Source organism: Diabrotica virgifera, chromosome 1 (genome assembly GCF_917563875.1).
Source record: "Diabrotica virgifera virgifera chromosome 1, PGI_DIABVI_V3a".
NCBI lineage: Eukaryota > Metazoa > Arthropoda > Insecta > Coleoptera > Chrysomelidae > Diabrotica > Diabrotica virgifera.
In genome coordinates, this window is record NC_065443.1 from 57461603 (window position 1) to 57483476 (window position 21874).

At 35.1% G+C, this 21874-nt stretch overlaps 1 protein-coding gene across 3 annotated transcripts; it reads left to right on the forward strand.

The window, feature by feature from the left end:
- The first annotated feature begins 376 nt into the window (after positions 1-376).
- LOC114328760 (chymotrypsin/elastase isoinhibitor 1) lies at positions 377-14227 on the forward strand. Of its 3 annotated transcripts, none has more exons than XM_028277716.2 (2): positions 377-521; positions 12780-14227. In XM_028277716.2, the coding sequence occupies exons 1-2, from the start codon at positions 458-460 to the stop codon at positions 12977-12979; spliced, it is 264 nt and encodes an 87-aa protein (XP_028133517.2). In that variant the 5' UTR covers positions 377-457; the 3' UTR covers positions 12980-14227. The 3 variants fall into 3 exon arrangements, with proteins under 3 accessions (XP_028133517.2, XP_028133518.2, XP_028133520.2); XM_028277717.2 differs by lacking the exon at positions 12780-14227 and adding an exon at positions 8152-8430; XM_028277719.2 differs by lacking the exon at positions 12780-14227 and adding an exon at positions 8161-8430 and having other exon boundaries at positions 378-521.
- The last annotated feature ends 7647 nt before the right edge of the window (positions 14228-21874 follow it).

Below are 21874 nucleotides of genomic sequence, written 5' to 3' on the forward strand. Positions count from 1 at the left end.
AATAGGTCCCCATAACGCTCGAGTAACTGCAAATTTAGCATATTTTCCTCCCCTACTATTGTATTTCTAAACATAGAAACTTCAATTCAATTCTATATATAAAAAAATTATTGTTTTTTTATAAAATACCAGTTGAGCTTATTATTGACATTGTTCGTCCATTACTTACTTTAATTACAATAATTTAAAATATCATTAAAAACTTGTTGAGACATCTCATAAGCCTACAGTTCTTTTTGATTTATTTCCTAGAAATTTTAGAATATTTTCAAGGTAAATTACACACAAAAGTTGTATTATGCATACATACTTAGTATTACTTAGGCTTATAATTTTTATGCAAATATGTTACGCAAATTATGTAATTGCATTTTTTGTGTACCTATATATATGCAGTTTAATCGGTTTACTTATTATTAATAACATACCTAATACGATATAATCCAACTGCAGTAACATGAAGCATATAATATTATTTACTTTTTTAATTTTGGCGGTTGCAAAGATTCATTGCCAAGATGGTAAGTCAATTGATTTTTTTTGTTCATTTCTGGTATTTTTACATAAACTTGATACATTAAATTAATAGATTTACCTCTATTGTGTTAAAAATATTAAATAGCAGGTAGTTTATACAAAAATACGAATGTTGACTTCCTCATGTCTCCACAATAATTCATCATTTTCAATGGCGTTCATGAATATCAACTCTTCATGAATATTGGCGCCGCGTTTATGTTGCCTTCTATGTTTGTCGGTCGTATGGCACTATTTCCCATTTAATTGACTCAGTCCAGTTTTCTCCAGATCCTCTCTGACGGCATCTGTACATCTTTTTCTAGGTCATCCTAGAGATCTTCTTCTTCTTGATCTTTCAAAAAAAAACACATTGTTTATTAAACATTTATTATTACTTCACATCACATGCCATGCCCATCTTACTCTATTGGCCTTTACATATTATAGATTTTACATTCCCACACCAACACTTTAACTGTTTTTGTTAGCGTCCATGTTTCGCTTACATAGTTTTGATCTCATTAGATGTTGCATTGCAAAGAAAGTTCCGTTCCTCCATTGTCCGCGTTTTAACTTCTCGTTATCTTTGTTGTCATTGGTGACTGTTGCTCCCAGATATTTAAACTCTTTAACCACATCGAAGTTATAATCGTCTATAGTAACATTTTGCCTTATTTGCCGTCTTTTTTGTTATGAAATAACTATAATATATTTTGTTTTGCCTTCATTTACTTTTAGACCAATATTTAATGCAGCTTCTTCAAAGCTCGAGATAATATAGTTAACTTATAATGTTGATTGTGTCTCTACATCTATCTCTCGTTTGATTTTCGGAAAAATTTTATACATGACATATTCTAAGGCTAGCTTAAACAGCAATGGAGACAGCTGATATCACTGTCTTAGTCTAGAATTTACACAGAAAGCATTTAATGTTTTTCCTTCTATTCTAACTTATGCAAAGAACTTATGCCCAGCTCAGCCATTGCATTGCATAGTCTTGGACGAGTAACTGAACCATAAGTATCTTTCAAACCTATAAAGATCTGATGTTCATCTGGACTATAACCCAACACTTTTCAAGCATTTGCTTAATACATAGTAAAAATTTGATAAAGAGTCGACCTACAAGGTCTGATGCTACATTTGTAGTTACCAACTATTTCTTCGGTGTATGATAATAATATTTTAAGTATCGAATGCCGAATCCAATATTTTATACGTAGTACTGATTAGTGAAATTATCCTGTATGTCGAAATATGAACATACATGATTTATTTTGTGTACCATTTAATACTCATTTTTTTCGTTGTTTTTATCATTTTCATAGTTTACATCCTTTTCTAGTGGCATGCTGAACCTACGCGGGTTCTTCACAATATTCAACCCATCTGTCTATTATTTTAGTTTAGGCGGTGAGCCAAATACTCTCTCCTATGGCGCTACAGCCCAAGTCGGGCCCTGGTCTCCCCTAGCATCCGCCTCCAACTATCTCTGTCTCTGGCTGCTCTCCTTCAGTTGTGCACCCTCAATATCTCTTTAGCATTTGTTCTCACTTCGTCTATCCACCTCTTCCTTGATCTTCCTACTGGCCGACGTGCTACCATATTTCCGCTAAGCGTTCTACTAGGTGTTCTGTCGGTATTCATTCTTATAAGGTGACCTGCTCAACGCAATCTTTGAATTTTTGCATAATTTGCTACAGAGGGTTCTCTGTAATATTGGTATAACTCGGGACTGTGTCTATTAGTCCAGTCGGGCTAGACGAATAACAGGCCTAACCTTACATTAGGAGCTGCCCCAAATTTTATTTTTAATCTTTAGGAGGGATCAATAGTAGTTTAAATTTAAAATGTCGACTTAATTCCGCCATTGCGTTAGCCGCCATCTTGATTTTAAATGAGAACAGTTTTTGCTCAATATCTCCGCCATTTTCAACTTTTCGACAAAAAGTATAACAACCAGTATTGTTGAAAATGTAATTTTATATCATTTCTATCTTTACAATTTTTTCGTGCCATCGATATTATCCGAGTTATAGCGGAAAATAATGACAGTTATATATAAATAGAGCATAATTATTGAATTATCTCGTTTATTGTTAGTTTTACGACAAAAATGTTTCCATACAAATATAGAGAGAATTGAATTATACACAATTTTAGTTTCTTTAATTTTTTTGCTTAAGTTAATATTTAAGGTAGTATGTATGCGATAATGGCGCGAGCGTAAAACCTGATTGATTTTGTAGCAATTGTTTTTGTTCAATATCTACGCCATTTTCAACTTAAATTGTTACAAATATGATTTCCTACAATTTCTTTTTAACAATTTTTTTCATGCGGTTGACATTTTCCGAGTTAAGTGGGAAAATAGTAAAAAGTGGTGGGGGAGCATAATTACTGAATTGAATCGTTTTTCCGAGCTGCCCCAAATTTTATAATTCTATCCTTTAGGGGAGATCAATAGTAGTGTAAATTTAAAATCTCGACTGAATTCCGCGGTTGCATTAGCCGCCATATTGATTTTAAAGGAGAACCGTTGTTGCTTAATATCTCCGCCATTTTTAACTTTTCGACAAAAACGGTAGGAACTAAAATTATTGGAAACGCAATTTCCTACGTTTTTTTATGCGATCAATATAGGTCTGGATCACGCGTATGAAAAAAAAGTTGATTAATAGCAAGCTGAAAATTTGTTAATAGCTTAAGGGTGTCTAGTCGGATAAACTTTGATATATGGGAACACTGGAACAGGGGCAGTTTTAATTGCGGAACAGGTTAAAAATTTGGAACGGTCAGACCACGAAAACGGCACATTTATTTTGTCCGACAGAATAGACTTAAACTCTCCGAACAGAGATTAAACTCTCATGCAAAAATCAGACTGCTATTTATCACCTGTCATAATTCCTGTCATTTGACATATTCTACATGTTCCACTCATTAAAACGCCCATTTGGTGATAAATAGCAGTCGGATTTTTGCATGAGAGTTTAATCTCTGTTCGGAGAGTTTAAGTCTGTTCTGTCGGACAAAATACATGTGCCGTTTTCGTGGTCTGACCGTTCCAAATTTTTAACCTGTTCCACAATTAAAACTTCCCCTGTTCCAGTGTTCCCATATATCAAAGTTTGTCCGACTAGACACCCTTAAGCTATTAACAAATTTTCAGCTTGCTATTAATCAACTTTTTTTTCATACGCGGGATCCAGACCTAATATTCTCCGAATTAAGGAGGAAAATAATAGAAGCGGAATTATTGAATTGTCTCATTTATTATTAAATTTACGACCTAATTGTACATAAACAAAAATGAAGAGAATTATATTTTATACAATTTTTGAAACTTCCAATGACACACCAACCAAACTAAGTACATAAAAGACATAAATAATAACTTATATGCATTAAGTTCACTTAACTTTTTTAACTAGCGGGTTTTATTGGTTGAATTTGTCTGTCGATAATTAAGTTTCATGCCAGCTAACATATTTTAATATTTCAACATTTTTTTTTAATTTTGGACCCCGTTGGGGGGAATTTTCCCATCCCCCCATTAGACCCGCCACTGGTTCTCTCGAAAAATTGTAGGAAATCGTAATTGCAACAATTTCAGTTCTTACAATTTTTGTCGAAAAGTTGAAAATGGGGAAGATATTGAACAATAACAATTGCTTTGAAATCAATCGGGTCTTTCGCTTGCGCTTTTACCGCATACGTACTACCTTAAATATTGATTTTATCAAAAAAATAAAAGAGATAAAATTTGTTCAAAATTTAATTCTCTTCATTTTTATATGGATTAAAATTTGTTGTTAAAACAGCGACGCACAAGCCCTTTTAGGAGTCCTTGTATGGAGAAGAGCAGCCGCAGACAGGCAAGGGTGGAGGAAAAAAATAAAGGAGGCCAAGGCTCAATTTGGGCTGTAGTGCTGTAGAAAAAGAAGAAAATTTGTTGCAAAAGTAATAATACACGAGATAATTCAATAAATCAATAATTATGCTTTAACTGTCACAGTTTTCCCCATAACTCGGAAAATATGGACCGCACAAAAAAAATTATAATTAACGAAATTATAGAAAATCGCATTTTCAACAATTTCAGTTTGTATATTTTTTGTCGAAAAGTTGAAAATGGCGGAGATATTGAGCAAAAACCGTTCTTCTTTAAAATCAAGATGGCGGCTAACGAAACGGTCAAATTCAGTCGAGATTTTAAATTTATACTACTATTGACCCTCCTAAAGATTAGCAAAATAAAATTTGGGGCAGCTCCTAATGCAAGGTCAAATGGTATCCCGACTGGGCTATATCTATAATATATAATTTTACATCTCAATGATGTATTTCCTATTGATTTCACAAAACTTAAAACTGGCGAAAAATCACAGTTATCTCTTCTAAACATTCACGTAGCTTTATCCTCTTTGACTAAACATTTCACTTATACTGGGCTTTAAAGATACTCTATTTTTGATGTCATAATACTCTGGGCTTTAAAGATGTTTTATACTCTAACCAAGATTTATCCTATGTATGAGTAGCGAAATCGATTCTACGGCCAACATTTCCAACCAAGAGAAACTGTTTCTTAAATTCGCAAAGAACCCAAAATTTTCTATGTTAATAAGAAATTTTCCCTAATCTATAATTCTAAGATAAAATTATTATTATACCTTACTAATGGGGTAATACTAATACCAACCTGTTAATTTGCGAGCCGACCTGGAGGATTTTTAAAATGTATCTGGGGTATCATAAAGGACTAAAGGATTATAATGAGCCGAGATGGGAATACCCCATAACTCGTGGTTGAACCTGATTCTCCATATACCGTTGTCACAAATGGGTCCCAGTATCCTCCTTAATATATTTCTTTCAAAAGTATTAATAAGGTTTATTGTCTTTTCTGTCATGATTTACATTTCTACATCACAGGTTGCTATTGGCCGTATGATGGTTTTATATATTTTAAACTTAACTTACCTATAGATGTCTTTGGATCCAAACACCTGCGACAAAGAGAATTATGCTTTGTTAGCAAGCATTAACCGTTTCCGTATTTCTTCCTCCTTGCTGCCATTCTCTGGTGTTTCTACACCCAAGTATGTTAGCTGTTTTACTATTTCTATATTAGCGTCGTCTATTGTTAAATTCTGAAAGTTTCGTTGGTTCCTTGATTGTATTAGGGCTTTAGTTTTATGTATGTTGACGTCTAGCTCTATTTCTATGGCATTTTCTTCAAACTCCACATATAGTTAGTTCTGTGACGTCTCTTGCGGTTCTTCTCATCAAGTTTATATCATCTGCGTACATTGCAATCTGTTTAGACTTATTAAACAATAAAATTTTTGGGTTTATGTCCATATATTATGTCATATATTATGACATGGCAGAGTCGGTGCCAGCCCATCTTCCTGTTTTAGTTCTTTAGTTATCTGAAAGGGATCTGTCAATTCGTTTTGAACTCGTACTTGCGCTTCTGTGTGAGTCATGGTGGCTTGAACTAACTTTACCAATTTCCTTGGTATACCACATTCTTGCATAATTACATATACTTTATCTCTATGTACGTTATCATAAGCTTGTCGAAAATCTACAAAGATTTGGTGGATATCTATGTCGTGTTCCCAGGCTTTAGCTAATATTAAATTTGTTTTACGTTGAATAGCTGGTCAATAGTAGACCGTCCTGGTCTGAATCCGGCCTGGTATTCTCCTATGGTTTGTTCTGTGAAGTGGCTTAATCTTCGGTTTATGATCCACGTAAATACCTTATAACTTACACATAGTAAGGATATGCCTTTATAATAATTATTGTAACTCAGTTTGTGTCCCTTCTTGTGAACTGGAGAAATAATTGCTAGTTTCCAGTCTGCTGGAATTTCTTCTGTGTTCCATACGTCTCTTATGAGTTTATGGAATCTATCTATCAGTGTGTGTCCTCCAATTTTGAGAATTTCAGCTGATATGTTGTCAATCACTGGGGCTTTATTATTTTTCAGTGCTTCAATGGCATCCAATATCTCTTGTCTTTTGGGTGGGTTTGTCAGTCTATTATTTTGGTTCTGATCTGCTATCTCGATATCAGGTACTGTATGGGTTGTGTTTGTTTGTGCTTGCTCTGTAAGCAGGCCCTCGAAATAGTTTTTTCAACCAAAATTTTATTGCTGCGTCTTCACTGATAATTTGTCCTTCGCTATTTCTAAACAGATTAGGTTTAACAGATGGTTTGTATCGCTCTCTAAGTTGTTTCAGGAATTTATAAGCTCCTCTAGTGTCACCCTGATTGAAATCTATTTCCATTCTTAGTATTTGGTCGTTTTCGTATCTCCTCTTCTTTCTTCTGCATATTTTGTCTGCCTTTCTTAGTTCTTGTTCAAATGTTCCACGTCTTTCTCGTGTTCTTCTTTTTTTTGAGTGTACTGCACGTATAGTTAATTTCTTTTGTCTATTGCTTGTTTACATTCTTCATCATACCAAAGCTGTTTTCTTTGATGTTTTTTAGTTCCTATCACTCTTTTAACCGTTTCCCATATTAATCTTTTAATCTTATCCAATTCTTCTTGTATTGTTTCCTCTCTCTGTTCTAGGAGTTCTCTATTTAGTTTTTCCCGAAATCGTTTTTCTATATCTTGATTCTTCAGGATGTCCAGGTTTAATTTTTATGTTTTTGTGTGTTTGTTCTTCTCCTCTCTATTTATACGGCATATAAATTTTATTTGTAGAAGAAAGTGATCTGAGCCGCATACCGCTCCCCTCCTGGATCTGGTAACTATTACATTTGTTGACGCTCTTCTGTCTATTCAAATGCGGTCTATCTGGTTGGTTGTTTGACCATTCGGTGACAGCCATGTGGCCTTGTGGATGTCTCGTTTAGGAAAAAAGGTTGAGCTTATGATCATTCAATTGCAAGCAGCGAAGTCTATTAGTAGGCTTCCATTTTCATTAGTTCTCTCATGGAGGTTATGCCTACCTATTGTTTCCATGTATTCGGTTTATTTTCCAATCTTTGCATTCATGTCCCCGATTACTATCTTTACGTCATTTTTTGGTGACTAATTGTATGCGGTATCTAGCTGTTGGTCACAATTTTGGTAGCGAGCCAAATTCTACCTATAATTTTTTATAGAATTTTTTTTATTTTATAATATTTTAGTTATATACGCACTCCTTGTTTCAAGTATTTCTTATTCATCAATAATAACTAATCTTGTATTATGTACTTGACTATTAGTCCTTTTCTATTTTTAAAAACAGTCACTTCACACACACTTTCTTGTGCATACTGAACATAATATATCATGTTTCTTTTCTAATTCTTTCACTTTTTAACTTTGATCCGCCATCCACTTTTTTTAGCTTCCTGTATGTTTTGTTTTATTTCTCTGTTTTCTTCTGTATCCGTCTGTTTTTCCATTGTATTATTGTTTTTTTTTTTTCAAAGGCATTTCTTGGTATCCATTATTATTTCTTAAATTTGTAATTTTTAAGTAAGTAATATTTACTTACACTATGTTATTCAATCTTCTAATATGCTCACGAAAACATTTCCATTTTTTTCGCAACATTTGATTTAAGTATTATGTTTTTATGGGATTAAGCCACAACTATTGGTGTCAATTTTTAGAATTTGCAGATATTTGTGGCCCAAATGCAAGATTTGTATCCTGCAAGTCATGTTGTGAGGAAGAAACCTGCGAAAATAGAAATCCATCATCATGTGAAATTTGTCCTGCGGTGTGCACGGGTGGAGGATGTGAATGTTTGCCAGGATATATCAGAAAAACAAAAAATGGACCTTGCGTGGAAAGTTGTTAAATTGAATAAATATTAACTTTAGTTGAACTAAAATGTGATTTCGTTTGTTTTGACTGTGGAAAATAAAGAACCTTTCCTTGATACTAAATTCTGCCTTACTACAGAACTATAAAATTTTAATAATTTACAAAGGCGTATCTATTAGGTACACCTTTCGGTATTAGGTAACAGATCAAATAACAGAACGCAATAACTAAAAATATATTTACCTACAGTGATGAGCACGCTAATAACCGGCAAAATAACGCAAAAGATGGAAAACATATCGCACCCCTGCTCAAAGAGTGGCATAAGTCAAAAAAGCAAAATATCGAGAAAACGACGTTTAAAGTTTGTGCTAGATCATTTTTGGGTTTAATTCAAAAACTACTAAAATTAGTATTATAACTATTTTAGTCAGTTATAATGGTTTTTGAAGCTTGATTTAAAATGTAAACGAAATACATTTAACCACTCAAAGAAGAGCGGTTCCTCCGAAGCATAGACTTGGGATAAACCGTTATCGTTGTGTGGTCGTGTAGGGAAAGGTAAAAGCAGATACATCGTAATGGAAAAATAATACAAGAAATAATGGATAAACTTAATAAAATGGAAGAGGGAGATATAACGGTGGAAAATAAAATAGATGCTATATCAATCGAACTAAATAAGCTAAAATTAGAAAATGAGGTGATTAAAAAGAAAAACCTGGAAATCCAAGAGGAGATAAAATTACAAGAAAGGAGAATCAAGGCTCTAGAAAAAGATATAAGGAAGAAAAACATTGTGATACATGGTGTAGATGAAACAGAAAATGAAAATAGAGCAATCCTAAAAAATAAAGTCAAAGAAATAACTAATAAAATTAACATTTGAATAGACGAAAACGCGGAGATACAAGATATCCATAGAGTAGGAAACTAAAATAATAAAACCAGGCCTATAAAAATAGAACTTAAACATGTGTTGAAAAAAATATAGATACTAAGCCAAACACGTAGACTCAAGGGCAGCAAAATATACATTACGGAAAATTACTCAAAAGAATTACAACAGCAAAGGAAATTTCTAATCCATCAACTGAAATTAGCTAGAGAGAAAGGCTAAATGGCGTTCCTAAACTATAACGGGCTAAAAATAGATGGAGAAATATATACCCCGGAGCAGTTAGGCTATAAAAATCGGGTCGGTTTTATAATCAAGGATGATTTGAGTAAAAGAGTTGTAAAATACCAAGCAATAAACTGTAGAATAATTACTGTAAGTATAAAACTAGACGAGTTAGTTAGCATAATACAAATATATGCGCCAGTCGAGGACACAGAAGAACAGAAAATGTCTCAATTCTATAGCGACCTCCAAACATCATTAGACGAAGTGAGAGAAGAGAGTGAGAACATAATTATTATGGGGGACTGGAATGCAAGAGTTGGAAATGACATCAACAAGGGACTTGGAAGTCTTGGGCAGTATGGAGAAAAAGCTGAGAACAGAAATGGTAAGAAGATGATACAATTTTGTATAAATAACGATATAAAAATTGTAAATACATTCTGGTATCAAAATATAGAGGACAAATACACTTTTGAAGCACAAGAAATAAATGCTAAAAGTCTAATAGATTACATCGTGATGCCTGCAGGAATGGATATTTTCAAAAATATAAAAACAGAAAAATTTGCAGAACTAAGCACTCAACACCAGCTACTCGTAGCCGAAATGACTACAAAGAAAAAGAAATATATAGTCGAAAAGTCATACACTAAGGTAAAATATTAAGAAGCTGAAAAAAAAGAAAGATAAAAATGATAGAATTGCAAAGAATAGAGCTGTAAAGAGACCAATTGGATATGGAAGAAAGACGGAAAGTACTAAAACATACACTATATAAAAGTGCAGAGAAAATTTGCGGAAAAAAGTCAATAAATAAATATCATAAGAGAACAGAATGGTGGAGTCAAGAAATGAAGAAAATAATAAAGCAAAAGAAGCAAGCCTGGAAAAAATATCAACAATGTAGAGATGAAAATAACAAAGCAGAATATATAGAGAAACGTAGTAGAGCAAAGATAGCAGTAAGGGAAGCGAAAAGCTGAGCTAGGAAGAATTCGGAAAAGAATTGGAAGCAAATTACAAAACAGATAACAGAAAATTCTGGAATCGTATAAAGGATTTAAGAGGGAAAAAAGGTAGGGAACAGTACGGAATCAAAGATAAAAATAACCAATTGAAAATAGGGACTACAGAAATAGTAGAAGTATGGAAACAATACTACAAAGATAAATTCAAATACGAAGAAGTAGAAAGAAATGAAGCAGGAAGAAATAGACCATAACTAGAAGAGGAAGAGGAACCAGAGAATATAAGGAAGGAAAAACTGAAAGAAGCTATACCAATATTAATATTGGAAAAGCGGCAGGAGAGGACCAAATAGATTCAGAAATGATAAAATGGATGGCTGAAAAATGAGAGTACTGCCTATAACAGATATGCAAGGAAGACTGGAGTACAGAGAAAATCCCAGATGACTGGACGAAAAACATAGTTCTACCAATATACAAAAAAGGACAACATAATGAATGCGAGAATTATAGAGCAATATGATTGTCATCGGTGGCCTTCAAGGTATACACGAGAATTATAGAGAGGCGTCTAAGATCAGTGATAGAGAAAGAATTGGAAGACGAACAGGCTGCATTTAGATCAAACCTTCAAAAAAACGATAACATCTACATAAATAGGAAACAAAAGAAAAAAGGGAAGGCCGAGGATGACATGACAATGAATTAAAAAAAAGCCGAGGATGGCCGAGAATTACAATTAATTAAAAATAATAAAAATAAGTGTAACGATGAACAGTAATATTTTTATTTATTTTCGGTAAACAAGCGGTGTGTTTGCTTATATCTCGAACGAGGGTTGATTGTCAGCGAGCCGAGGGTTTGTCTGCATCGTTTGCATGCTTTGTAGCGACTGCCCTCCGGACCACCAACTTTATGTCAAATGGTTTTGCGGTTTTGCTATAATGGCCAGATGTCCCATAAATTACTACCTTTGCCTTTTAAGAGATGAGAAGCTTTTTTGTATTTTAATAAGTTGACATAAAGAGTGTGGAGATCTGGGGCATCGTAACCTATTAGTGTTTTTTTGAAAGAAACATTAATCTTACACAATCTGTTTAAGGAATAACCTTTCGTTTCTCGAAATCAACGGCATATGGTTTGTATATCACATGTGGATTTTAAATGACCAATAATTGAAACGTACCGCTATAGATGGACCAGATCCAGGATATAGGTGAAAGAAGAAACATGAGTATGAGGGATTTGAAGAACCTGGCCACGAATAGAAGCGCTTGGAAGAAATGGATAAAAGGCGGAACCCGACATCCGACGCCCTGAAGGGCATGAAGGATTATGAGAAAGAAGAAGAATTTGGTGTATTTTCTCAAGTGTAATTTTGTTAATAGTCAGGGATCCCAGGTCTATTTTCACCATTTACTACTAACAAGCTAATTTTTCGTGACTAGCTTAATTTTGACCAACCGCGCAACTTTTTTCCTTACAACAATTTTCATATGGGGTAGATGACAAAGATAGCAGGGATAGTCCAGTCGGGTTAGACGAACAACAGGCCTAACCTTGCATGCCGAGCTGCCCCAAAATTTATTATTCTAATCTTTAGGGAGGGTTACTAGTAGTGTAAATTTAAAATCTTGACTGAATTCCGCTGTTGCGTTAGACTTCATTTTGATTTTAAACGGGAACCGTTTTTGCTCAATATCTCCGCCATTTTCAACTTGTCGACAAAAAGTATGAGAACTAAAATTGTTGAAAATGTGATGTGATGTGAGGCAGCTTGGCATGCATGGTCAAATGCTATCCCGACTGGGCTAGGATGAAAAATATTATGTTGTCTCACATTATCCTACAAATTGTGTAGTACGTTTTGCTGGTCCTACTTTCAAAAGTTTGTTAATACCACAAGGCCTTTTTTTATTAGTAACAGTAGGACAAAGGTATCACATTTTTCATCCAAATAAAACAATGTCCTACAAAAAAACAGGTATGTATCGCTAGTCCGACAAGAATCAATAATAAACGAAATAATTCAATAATTATGGTCTAACTGTCATTATTTTCCCCCTTAACTCTAAAAATATCGACCGCATGAAAAAAATTGTAATGAAAGAAATTATAGAAAATCACATTTTCAATAATATTAGTTCTCATACTTTTTGTCGAGAAGATGAAAATGACGGAGAAAAACGATTCCCGTTTTTGCTGAAAATTATCTACTGAAAATTATACAATTTTATGGACAAAGTCTAACATAGAGTAAAAAAAATAACAATAACAATTTTTTGATATTAGAAAAATCGTCAATATAAAAAATATATAAAAAGGTAATAAAGTTAAGCAAAGAGATAATGTTTATACTAATATTTTCAATTTTTAGGATTAAGAGATAATACAGATCAGTGCGGCCCAAATGCAAGATTTGTACTATGCACAGGCTGTTGTGAGGAAGAAACCTGCGAACATAGAAATCCATCATCATGTAACAATTGTCCTGCTGTCTGTAGGGGTCCAGGATGTGAATGTTTACCAGGATACATCAGAAAAACAAAAGGCGGACCTTGCGTGAAATCTTGCTAAAAGTTTAATGTAACTTTACTAAAATTACAATAAAGATGCACTAGAAATAAACAATCCAAGACACATTGAATGTTACGAGGAGCAATCCCGAATTATGATTTGAAATGTATAAACTTTGTAAATCATGATTTGGGAATTACAATGTATATAAGTCACAGTTCAAGTTGATTCTCAGTTATAGTTGACTATTCCTAGTTCAAGTCAACTCAATCTAAAACGATCAGTAAGTCTTGATTTGAAAAACTGAATTCAACTTTTACGAGTTGAAGTGGACTCTTCCTAACCTTTGTTAGTTAAAGTAGATCGCGGGAAAAATAGAATCAACTCTTACTAGTTTGAGTTGACTATTCCTGGATCGATTCAGTAAATGTATTTTATATATGTATACTAAGGAGTTCCACAGTTTTCACTGTATTCCTTCACTCAACCGTTCTCTCCAGCTCTTTCTGTCTTGCCAGTCCCCTTCCTGTAGATTTCTTCTCTCCATTGCTTCATCTACTTCATCTCTGAAGGATCTTCGAGGTCTGCCTCTCTTCCTTTTTCCTATCGGACTCAACTCTGTTATTCGGTTTATCCACCGATTTTGGTCTGCTCTTCTGACATGTCCGTACCAGGTTAATCTCTTCTGTTCGATGTAGTCTATTATGTCTGAGTTCACTCCCATTCTTCTCTTAATCTCTATGTTATTTATTCTATCTCTCCTTGTTACTCTGCAGCTTCTTCTTAGGAATTCCATCTCTGTCGCTCCTATTTTATTTTTGGTTTTCTTATTTATTGTATTTGTTTTCTTATTAAATATATTTTATACGAGTATAATCTCACGTGCTTTTTTGATGAGTGTGCGTCTCTTTGTTTTGACCGTTTCAACTACTTATCACGATTTGAACATATCCAGGAACATTTAATTTCTAGAATCGGTTGTTTGTGTGAACCAACTCTTACTAAATGTCATTGGGAAGAGTATACTTTATCTAGTTGAAGTCTACTTTTATTAGTAAATGTTGAATAAAAGTCTTTATTTTATATTATTATGATCAACTTTTACTAAAATCAGCCATTTCAGTTGACTCTAATTAGGAAAAGTCATCTCCAACTGGATAATCAACTTAAACTGTAACATATTATACATTGTAAATCATAATTTCAAAGTGCTCCTTGTAACATTCAACGTGTCTTGGTTTGTCTATTTCTAGTGCATCTTTATTGTGACTTTAGTAGATATTTATAGTAATTATATATGAACGAAAATGTGTTTAGTTTATTTTGACTGTGCTAAGTAAAGAACAAATATATAGTTTTAATAATTTAAAAAAGTTTATTAAAATATATGCCAACTATAACTTAAAAAAAAAACAACAAATGCAAACTAAGTTGAAATTAATATTAATCATGATCAACGAATAAAATTCAGCAATGAATTATATCTAGATCAATATTAAATTAGATAACAACTCAGAAAAACACATGATATACGTAAAGTACAGTCCAATGAAAATTTTCACCTCCTTCGTCGAACGTCCATTGATTTTCATGAAAATTGGTGAGTAGTTAGAGGATACCGCAAAAAACAAAGGTGACATGGTGTCAACATACGCTTTTACCTTGGGTGTGGTCGCCACCCCTTTTTGTTTGTGAAATTTTTTTTTAATTAAAAATAGCACCCTAAATCGATACAGGGACAAATTAGATATAAGCAACATTTGTTATACATATAAAGATATTAAGGTAATAAATCAATACATTTTGAGCTATTAGAGATAAAAAAATAAAAGTACTTTACCCTTGATCGAAATTCATATTTTTTTACATCATCATCATCAGGGCTTTTCATTCCAGGTGGAATGTTTGCCGCTCTTACTTAGAGCTCTCAGATTCGCTTATTGCGGTGAATCACTCCGCATTCCACTTGTATGTTGTCAAAGTTTGTTGTATAACTTGGCTTTCGTTACTATTTTCTTCCACTCATTTCGATATGTGCATAGTTCCCTCCAGTTTCTCACTTCCAGAATTTTAATATCTCTCATGACCTGGTCCTCCCATCTCTCTCTGGGTCTTCCTCTTGGTCTTTCAGTTGCCGGTTTCCATCTGGTGATCTTCTTAATCAGTCGGTCGTTTTTCCTTCTTTCTATGTGTCCCAGCCATCTCAGCCTCTGTGATTTAATAAATCTAACTATATCTTCTCCCTTCATTATGTCTCTTAGTTCATGGTTCATTCTTCTTCTCATTTCTCCGTTGTCCATTCTTATCGGGCCCATGATGCGTCTGAGGATTTTCCTTTCGAATATTCTCAATTTTTCTTCATCTTTTCCGTGAGGCACATTGTCTCAGCTGCGTACGTAACTACTGGTCTTATTGCAACTCTGTATATTTTCAGTTTTGTATTTCTGGATAAGTTCTTGTCCTTCATAAGCTTATGATATCTCCAGTATGTTTTGTTGCCTGTTAGTATTCGTTCCGTTACTTCTTCACTTCTCTTGTTTTGGCCATTCACTATTACTCCCAAATATTTAAATTGTTGGACTCTTTCAAAAGTGTAGTTTTCTATTTTGATTTCTCTCATCCTGTTATCTTCTCTTCTAGAGCAGAGTAGATATTTTGTTTTTCCTTCGTTAATTTCTAGACCTCTTTTCCGTGCTTCTTTTGCCAGGATTGTTACTGCTTCTTTTAATCTTTCCTTGTCTCTTCCCATAAGAACTAAATCATCTGCATATGCAACTATTTGTGTTGAGGAGTGGGCTATAGTTCCTTTAATTTTGCTGGCCTTGACTGTTTCTTCTAGTGCTATGTTGAATAATGTTGTTGACAGGGAGTGGCCTTGTCGCACTCCTGTTTCTATTGCAATTGATTTTGTGCTACCTTCTACTGTTGTTACTTTGGCTCGAGCTCCATCCATGGTCATTTTTGTTAATCTGATTAATTTTGCTGGTATATCTTGATTTTTCATTTCAATAAATAATTTATTTCTTCCAATACAGTCAAAGGCTTGTCTGAAGTCTACGAAGAGGATGTGGAGTTCTATGTTGTGTTCGTGGCATTTTTCGATTGTTTGTGTAACTATGTGGATCGCATCTGTAGTGGATCTGGATTTTTTGACATACCTCGTATAATATTGACAAAATTTGATATCTGATGATTGAATCTTAGGTTTTAGAGCATGCAGAACTTTTTATGAAGAATAACTTTTTTCGTAAAATTAATAATAAAAAAGTTTCCCATATGTCTCCAACTTAAGTAGACACGCAGTATATTTTTTTTTCAGTGAGTACTCAAATCTTAGTATTTAAGCTTAAATATCGGGAAAACAGTGCATTTTATAAAATACATACTATACCAAACAATTGTGAAAATACTCATAATTAGAATTTTATCATAATTTTACCTATCAAATGAGCTCCAGAAACAGTTAATAGCATTAAAATTATGTTAAGTTATGATGAAAATAACAGGACATTTTCGATTTTTTTAGGAAAAAGTGAAAAATAAAGCATACGCCATTTCCACAAAAACTAAAACCTATAGTAATCCCTATAATACATACTTCCTTTATTTAGCATAAAAGTAAGGAACTCAAACATTTTGGCTGGTTTAGAATGCATATTTTTTTACCCGGGAACAGACGCGCTCTTTTCTATCACGTAATCGGTCGCGTGTTAGATTTTATCTAACAAAACGAATTTAACACGTTGACGGACAGAACGTCTATAGACGTCTAATTTCCACTGATGTAATGTGACACAACGTCTATAGACGTCATTTTTAAAATAACGAGTTGTGACAAAAATGTCACATTACATCTGCAGGGCCTCGATTTTTGACCCTTCGCTTCGTTATCGAACGTACACACTCCCAAACTTATATGGAATCACCTGAAACTTCTTATTATTTCGTGCGAATTTAAAAAACGAATACACAAAGTCAAACAATATTTATATTAAAGAAATTTAATAACAAATACATAACAATTAAATAAAACAATGAAATATTTAACAAACAAATTGAAAGTAGTTGTTTGAATGTCGATAGCATACAAAATTTCAATGTAAAACAAATAATGTTTAAATTATTTTTGTTTTTTTTTTGTGTTTTGTGGTAGTCAGTGTTATCACCTCTAGTCCTTATACAAGATTCAATTTGCGGGGCACGCTCCTAATCAAATTATTAACATTTTTTTGTGGTAGGTTGCTCCATCCTTCAGAAACGGCTTGTACTAGCTCTGCGGTGTTTTGTGGATTATCCCGGCGAGCTTTAATTTTTCTTTTAAGCATATCTCACAAATACTCTATAGGGCTAAGCTTGGATGAGCAAGCAGGCCACTCCAAACAAGGGATACCTTCTGCTTCAATGATGTCTCTAGCCACTCTAATGGTATGTGTAGGTCCATTATCATGCAATAAAATTAATTTTTCTCCTGTTGTACCCCTCCAGAGCTAGACTACAGGTTATTAACATACCTGTGAGCAGTTAAAGTTGATTGAATGAAAATTAAAGGAGTTTTTTACGGATCACAATTCCTCTCCAGAATATTGCACTTCCCCTTGTATAATTGTGAACAGATCTGACAGTTTTCGTTCTTGCTTGTCTTCCTCGACCTCTAAGTACACGATTTCCTGGGTAATCTGATTTTACACAAATCCTGACTTTTTCTGAAAATATCACATTTTGTCAATTCCCAATGTTCCAGTTTTGGTGGAGAAGACACCAATTTAGGCGATCAATCTTTTGCTGCCTGGATAACTCGGGAACCCATAACTCTCTCCTGCTGTATATTTCTTGACACGAACTCTTCTTCTTATCGTTTTTAGTGAAAGAGTTACACAAGTAGCTTCCAAAAGCTGCCTTTGAAGTGGCAGGTGGGAAATGGTTGGGTGTCTTCCAGCTGATTGGACAATAATAATTCCAGTTTTGGCGGTGAAGACACCAATTTAGGCGATCAATCTTTTGCTGCCTGGATAACTCGGGAACCCATAACTCTCTCCTGCTGTATATTTCTTGACACGAACTCTTCTTCTTATCGTTTTTAGTGAAAGAGTTACACAAGTAGCTTCCAAAAGCTGCCTTTGAAGTGGCAGGTGGGAAATGGTTGGGTGTCTTCCAGCTGATTGAACAATAATAATTCCAGTTTTGGCGATGAAGACATCAATTTAGGCGATCAATCTTGTGCTGCCTGGGTAATTCGGGAACTCATAATTGTCTCCTGCCGTATACTTCTTGGCACTAACTCTCCTTCTTATGTTGGGTGTTTCCAGCTTACTGGACAATTAAACGATCGTGGCGAGCCGTTATTACTTTTTGGCGACTTTCCCTTGCTTTATTTTTGAGCTTTCCTAGTTCCTGTTACCTAGCATAGGCTTTGGACAGAACGCCCTTGAACTGGGATACACAGCATCTCAGTAAACATCATATTAAAAATAAACCTTTTAATAATTAAATGCCCGTGGTAATGTTTGTTTTTAATAAATACGATTAACCTAGTTTTTGTATCGATGCATGCTAGTATTTGATACAAGGTCGAGTTGCAATAATATTCAGTGGGTGTTTATTAACAGTCAGCACTTTTGAATCACGTTCACCTTGGCTTACCAAAACAGTAAATAAACAATAATCGACTTTAATTATATTTTTACGAGAATAGATAAATCAATTAGCAGTTGAGATTCCAGGGGGTAACATCGATTTCAAGTAAATACTATACCACCAGTTACTTTCTGTGATATATTTAACGTGTAAATAAATGTATTAACAACGAACGATATTTACTACATCAACCCTCATAGTCGGGGTAACCACCCCTAAGTATCCAGGGTGGCTCAGAAAACAGGAGCCACCATATCCTGTGTTACGCCTAGCTCTACAGCTATGTCCCTCTGAGAACATTACTTTCTTCACAAGACCAATAATCTTTCCCCGTTGTAAGTTCTATATCCCCACGTGAGGCATATTTTCGTTTTTAGACGCAAAAGTTAGTTTATTTTCGTTCAATTTGCAACTCAAGCAAATAACCTATACCGTACCGAGCTGTACCATCCGATTGTCTTATATATTTATTTATTTTCAATAAAAACCTTTATCCTTCGCAACAATAACAAGTTTTTTCAAAAGAAATAAATTAATATTACTTTGCAATACATGGTGATTCCATATAAGTTTGGGTGTGTGTATTCGTTTCGTATCTGTTTAGTATACGAAGCGAATACGTTCGATAACGAAAAGAAGGGTCAAAAATCGAGGCCCAGATGCATATTAAATGTGACACGATGTCCATGGTCGTCGTCCGCATGTTCACAAAAAATATTTAAAAACTCAACTCAAAAAATTCAACAATTTCCCTAATCTTCTTTCATCATCATCATTTGGCTCTACAACTCTATGTGAGTCTTGGCCGCGTTTACTATTTCCCTCCATTGTTGTCGGTCCTGAGCAGCTATTTCCCATTGCTGTACTCCCATTTTGCGTAGATCGCTGGCTACTGCCTCCTTCCATCTCTTTCTTGGGAGACCAACTGACCTTTTTTCCAACGGGCCTTTCCCAGAATGTGGCGTTTAGAAGTCTTTCGTCACTTGATCTTAGTACGTGACCCGCCCATCGTATTCTGTTTGATTTAATGTAGCGTACTATGTTTTCATCTCCGTATATTGTCTGGAGTTCATCATTGTGTCTTCTTCTCCATTCTCCTGTTGTCTCTTCTCTGCAAGGCCCATAGATAGTCCGCAGTATCTTTCTTTCAAGTACCAGTAATTTTGTTGTTTCCCGCTGATTCAGAGTCCAGGTTTCGCTTCCATACGTTATTGTGGGACGAATTATTGTCTTATATACTCTTATTTTTGCTAGTCTTGAGAGTATTTTTGATTTAAGTAGGGTCCTTAACGAGTAATATGCCCTGTTTCCTGCAATAATCCTGGCTGCCACGTCCTTTTCATAGTTATTTTCAGATGTTATGATCGCTCCCAAGTACTTAAATTCTTTGACGACTTCAAAATTGTATTCATTACTTGTTACGTTTTGTCTAACCCTTGGTCTTGGGTTCTTCGTAACCACCATGTACTTGGTCTTGTCCTCGTTGACCTTAAGACCAACTTCCTTGGCTCCGTTCCCGAATAGGGTGAAAACTTCTTTTGCATCTCTGGTGGATTGTGCAATTGTGTCCACGTCATCCGCAAAGGCTAATAGTATTTTTGATCCTTGGGCGGCAAATCCGTTTGTCAGTTGTGGCTGAGCTTTCCTTACTGCATGTTCCAGTGCGAAGTTAAACAGCAGGGGGGCGAGAGGATCTCCTTGTCTAAGTCCGGTGTCAATGAGGAATTCCTCCGACGTGTTGCTGCCGACTCTGATTCGTGCGGAAGCGTTCTCCGTGCTCACCTTTGCTAATCGTACCAGTTTTCCAGGTACTCCCATTTCTACCATAGTCTCCCACAATGCTTCTCTGCTAACAGAATCGTAAGCTTGTTTGAAGTCCACGAAGATTTGGTGTACATCGCGGTTGAATTCCCAGTTTTTTTCCAACACCTGGCGTAGGACGAAGATCTGGTCTATAGTCGACCTTCCCGGTCTGAATCCGCTTTGGTAGTCGCCTATTATTTCCTCTGCGTATGGAGTTAATCTTCTAAACAGTATTATGGATATAATCTTGTATGTTGTATTAATTAACGGTATTCCTCTATAGTTCCGACATATTTGTTTGTCTCCCTTCTTGTGAATAGGTATTATATGGCTTTCATGCCAGTGTTTCGGTATTTCTTCTCTTTCCCAGACTTCTCTTATAAGATGATATATCTCAAGATGTAGTTTGTCCCCCCTTTTTTTAGTAGTTCCGCCTGTATGCCGTCTGGGCCTGGGGCTTTATGGTTTTTTAGGGACGAAATTGCGGACTTTACTTCAGCTAGTGTGGGCGCTGGTATTTCAGGTTCGGCTAACTGGTACTGTCTTTGTTGCCCTGTCGTTGTGGGGTTTTCTGTATTTAAGAGTTGCTCAAAATACTTTCTCCATTGGCGGCTTATCTCTTCGTCGTCAGTGAGCAATTGTCCTGCATCGTCTTTTATAAATCTTGGGCTGTTGATCGTGTTGCCCGTCATTGTTTTTATGTCCCTATAAAACTGTCTAGACTGACCGGTTCTATGTTGCTCCTCGAGTTGCTGTATTCGTGCTTCTAGGTACTGTTCCTTTTTTCTTCTCAAAAGTCTTCTCGTTTGAGTTCTTACTCTGTTGTAGTCTTCCCTGTTCTCTTCTGTAGGTCGCGTTAGTAGCTCCAGCCTCTTGATTGCTTTCTGCTGTAAGCTTTGTTCGCACTCCTGGTCAAACCACTGGTTTTTCTTCTTGTTATTCTTTTGTTTCCCTATCGTTTCCGCTGCGGCGCTATCTATGGCGTTTGTTATATTTTGCAATGTCTGGTCTATGGTCAATACTGGTGTTGATGTCTCTTCTTCTTCCATTGTCTGCAAATTATTTTGGATCAGTGACTGATATTGGCGTTCATTATCAGGTAGATCGAGCCTTGAAATGTCCCATCTGTTTCCTTGTTGGCGTTGCTTTGGATGTCTCGTGTTTAGCCTTGTTCTCATTTTTATTCTGACCAGGAAGTGGTCAGAGTCACTTTCTGCTCCCCTTAAACTGTGTGCTCCGATGATATTGCTAGAGTGTCTTCCGTCGATGAGCACGTGGTCTATCTGGTTTCGTGTGATTCCGTCATTTGACACCCAGGTTACTTTATGTATATTTTTCCTTTGGAACTGTAGTTTTCACTACCATATTGTTGGCTACAGCGAACTCTGCCAATCTTGATCCGTTATCATTGGTGTTATCGTGTAAGCTATGTGTACCGATCACCGCTCTAAGATGGTCCTCTTTACCTAGTTTGGCATTGAAGTCTCCCAGTATGATTTTGACGTCGTGTCTGGGTGC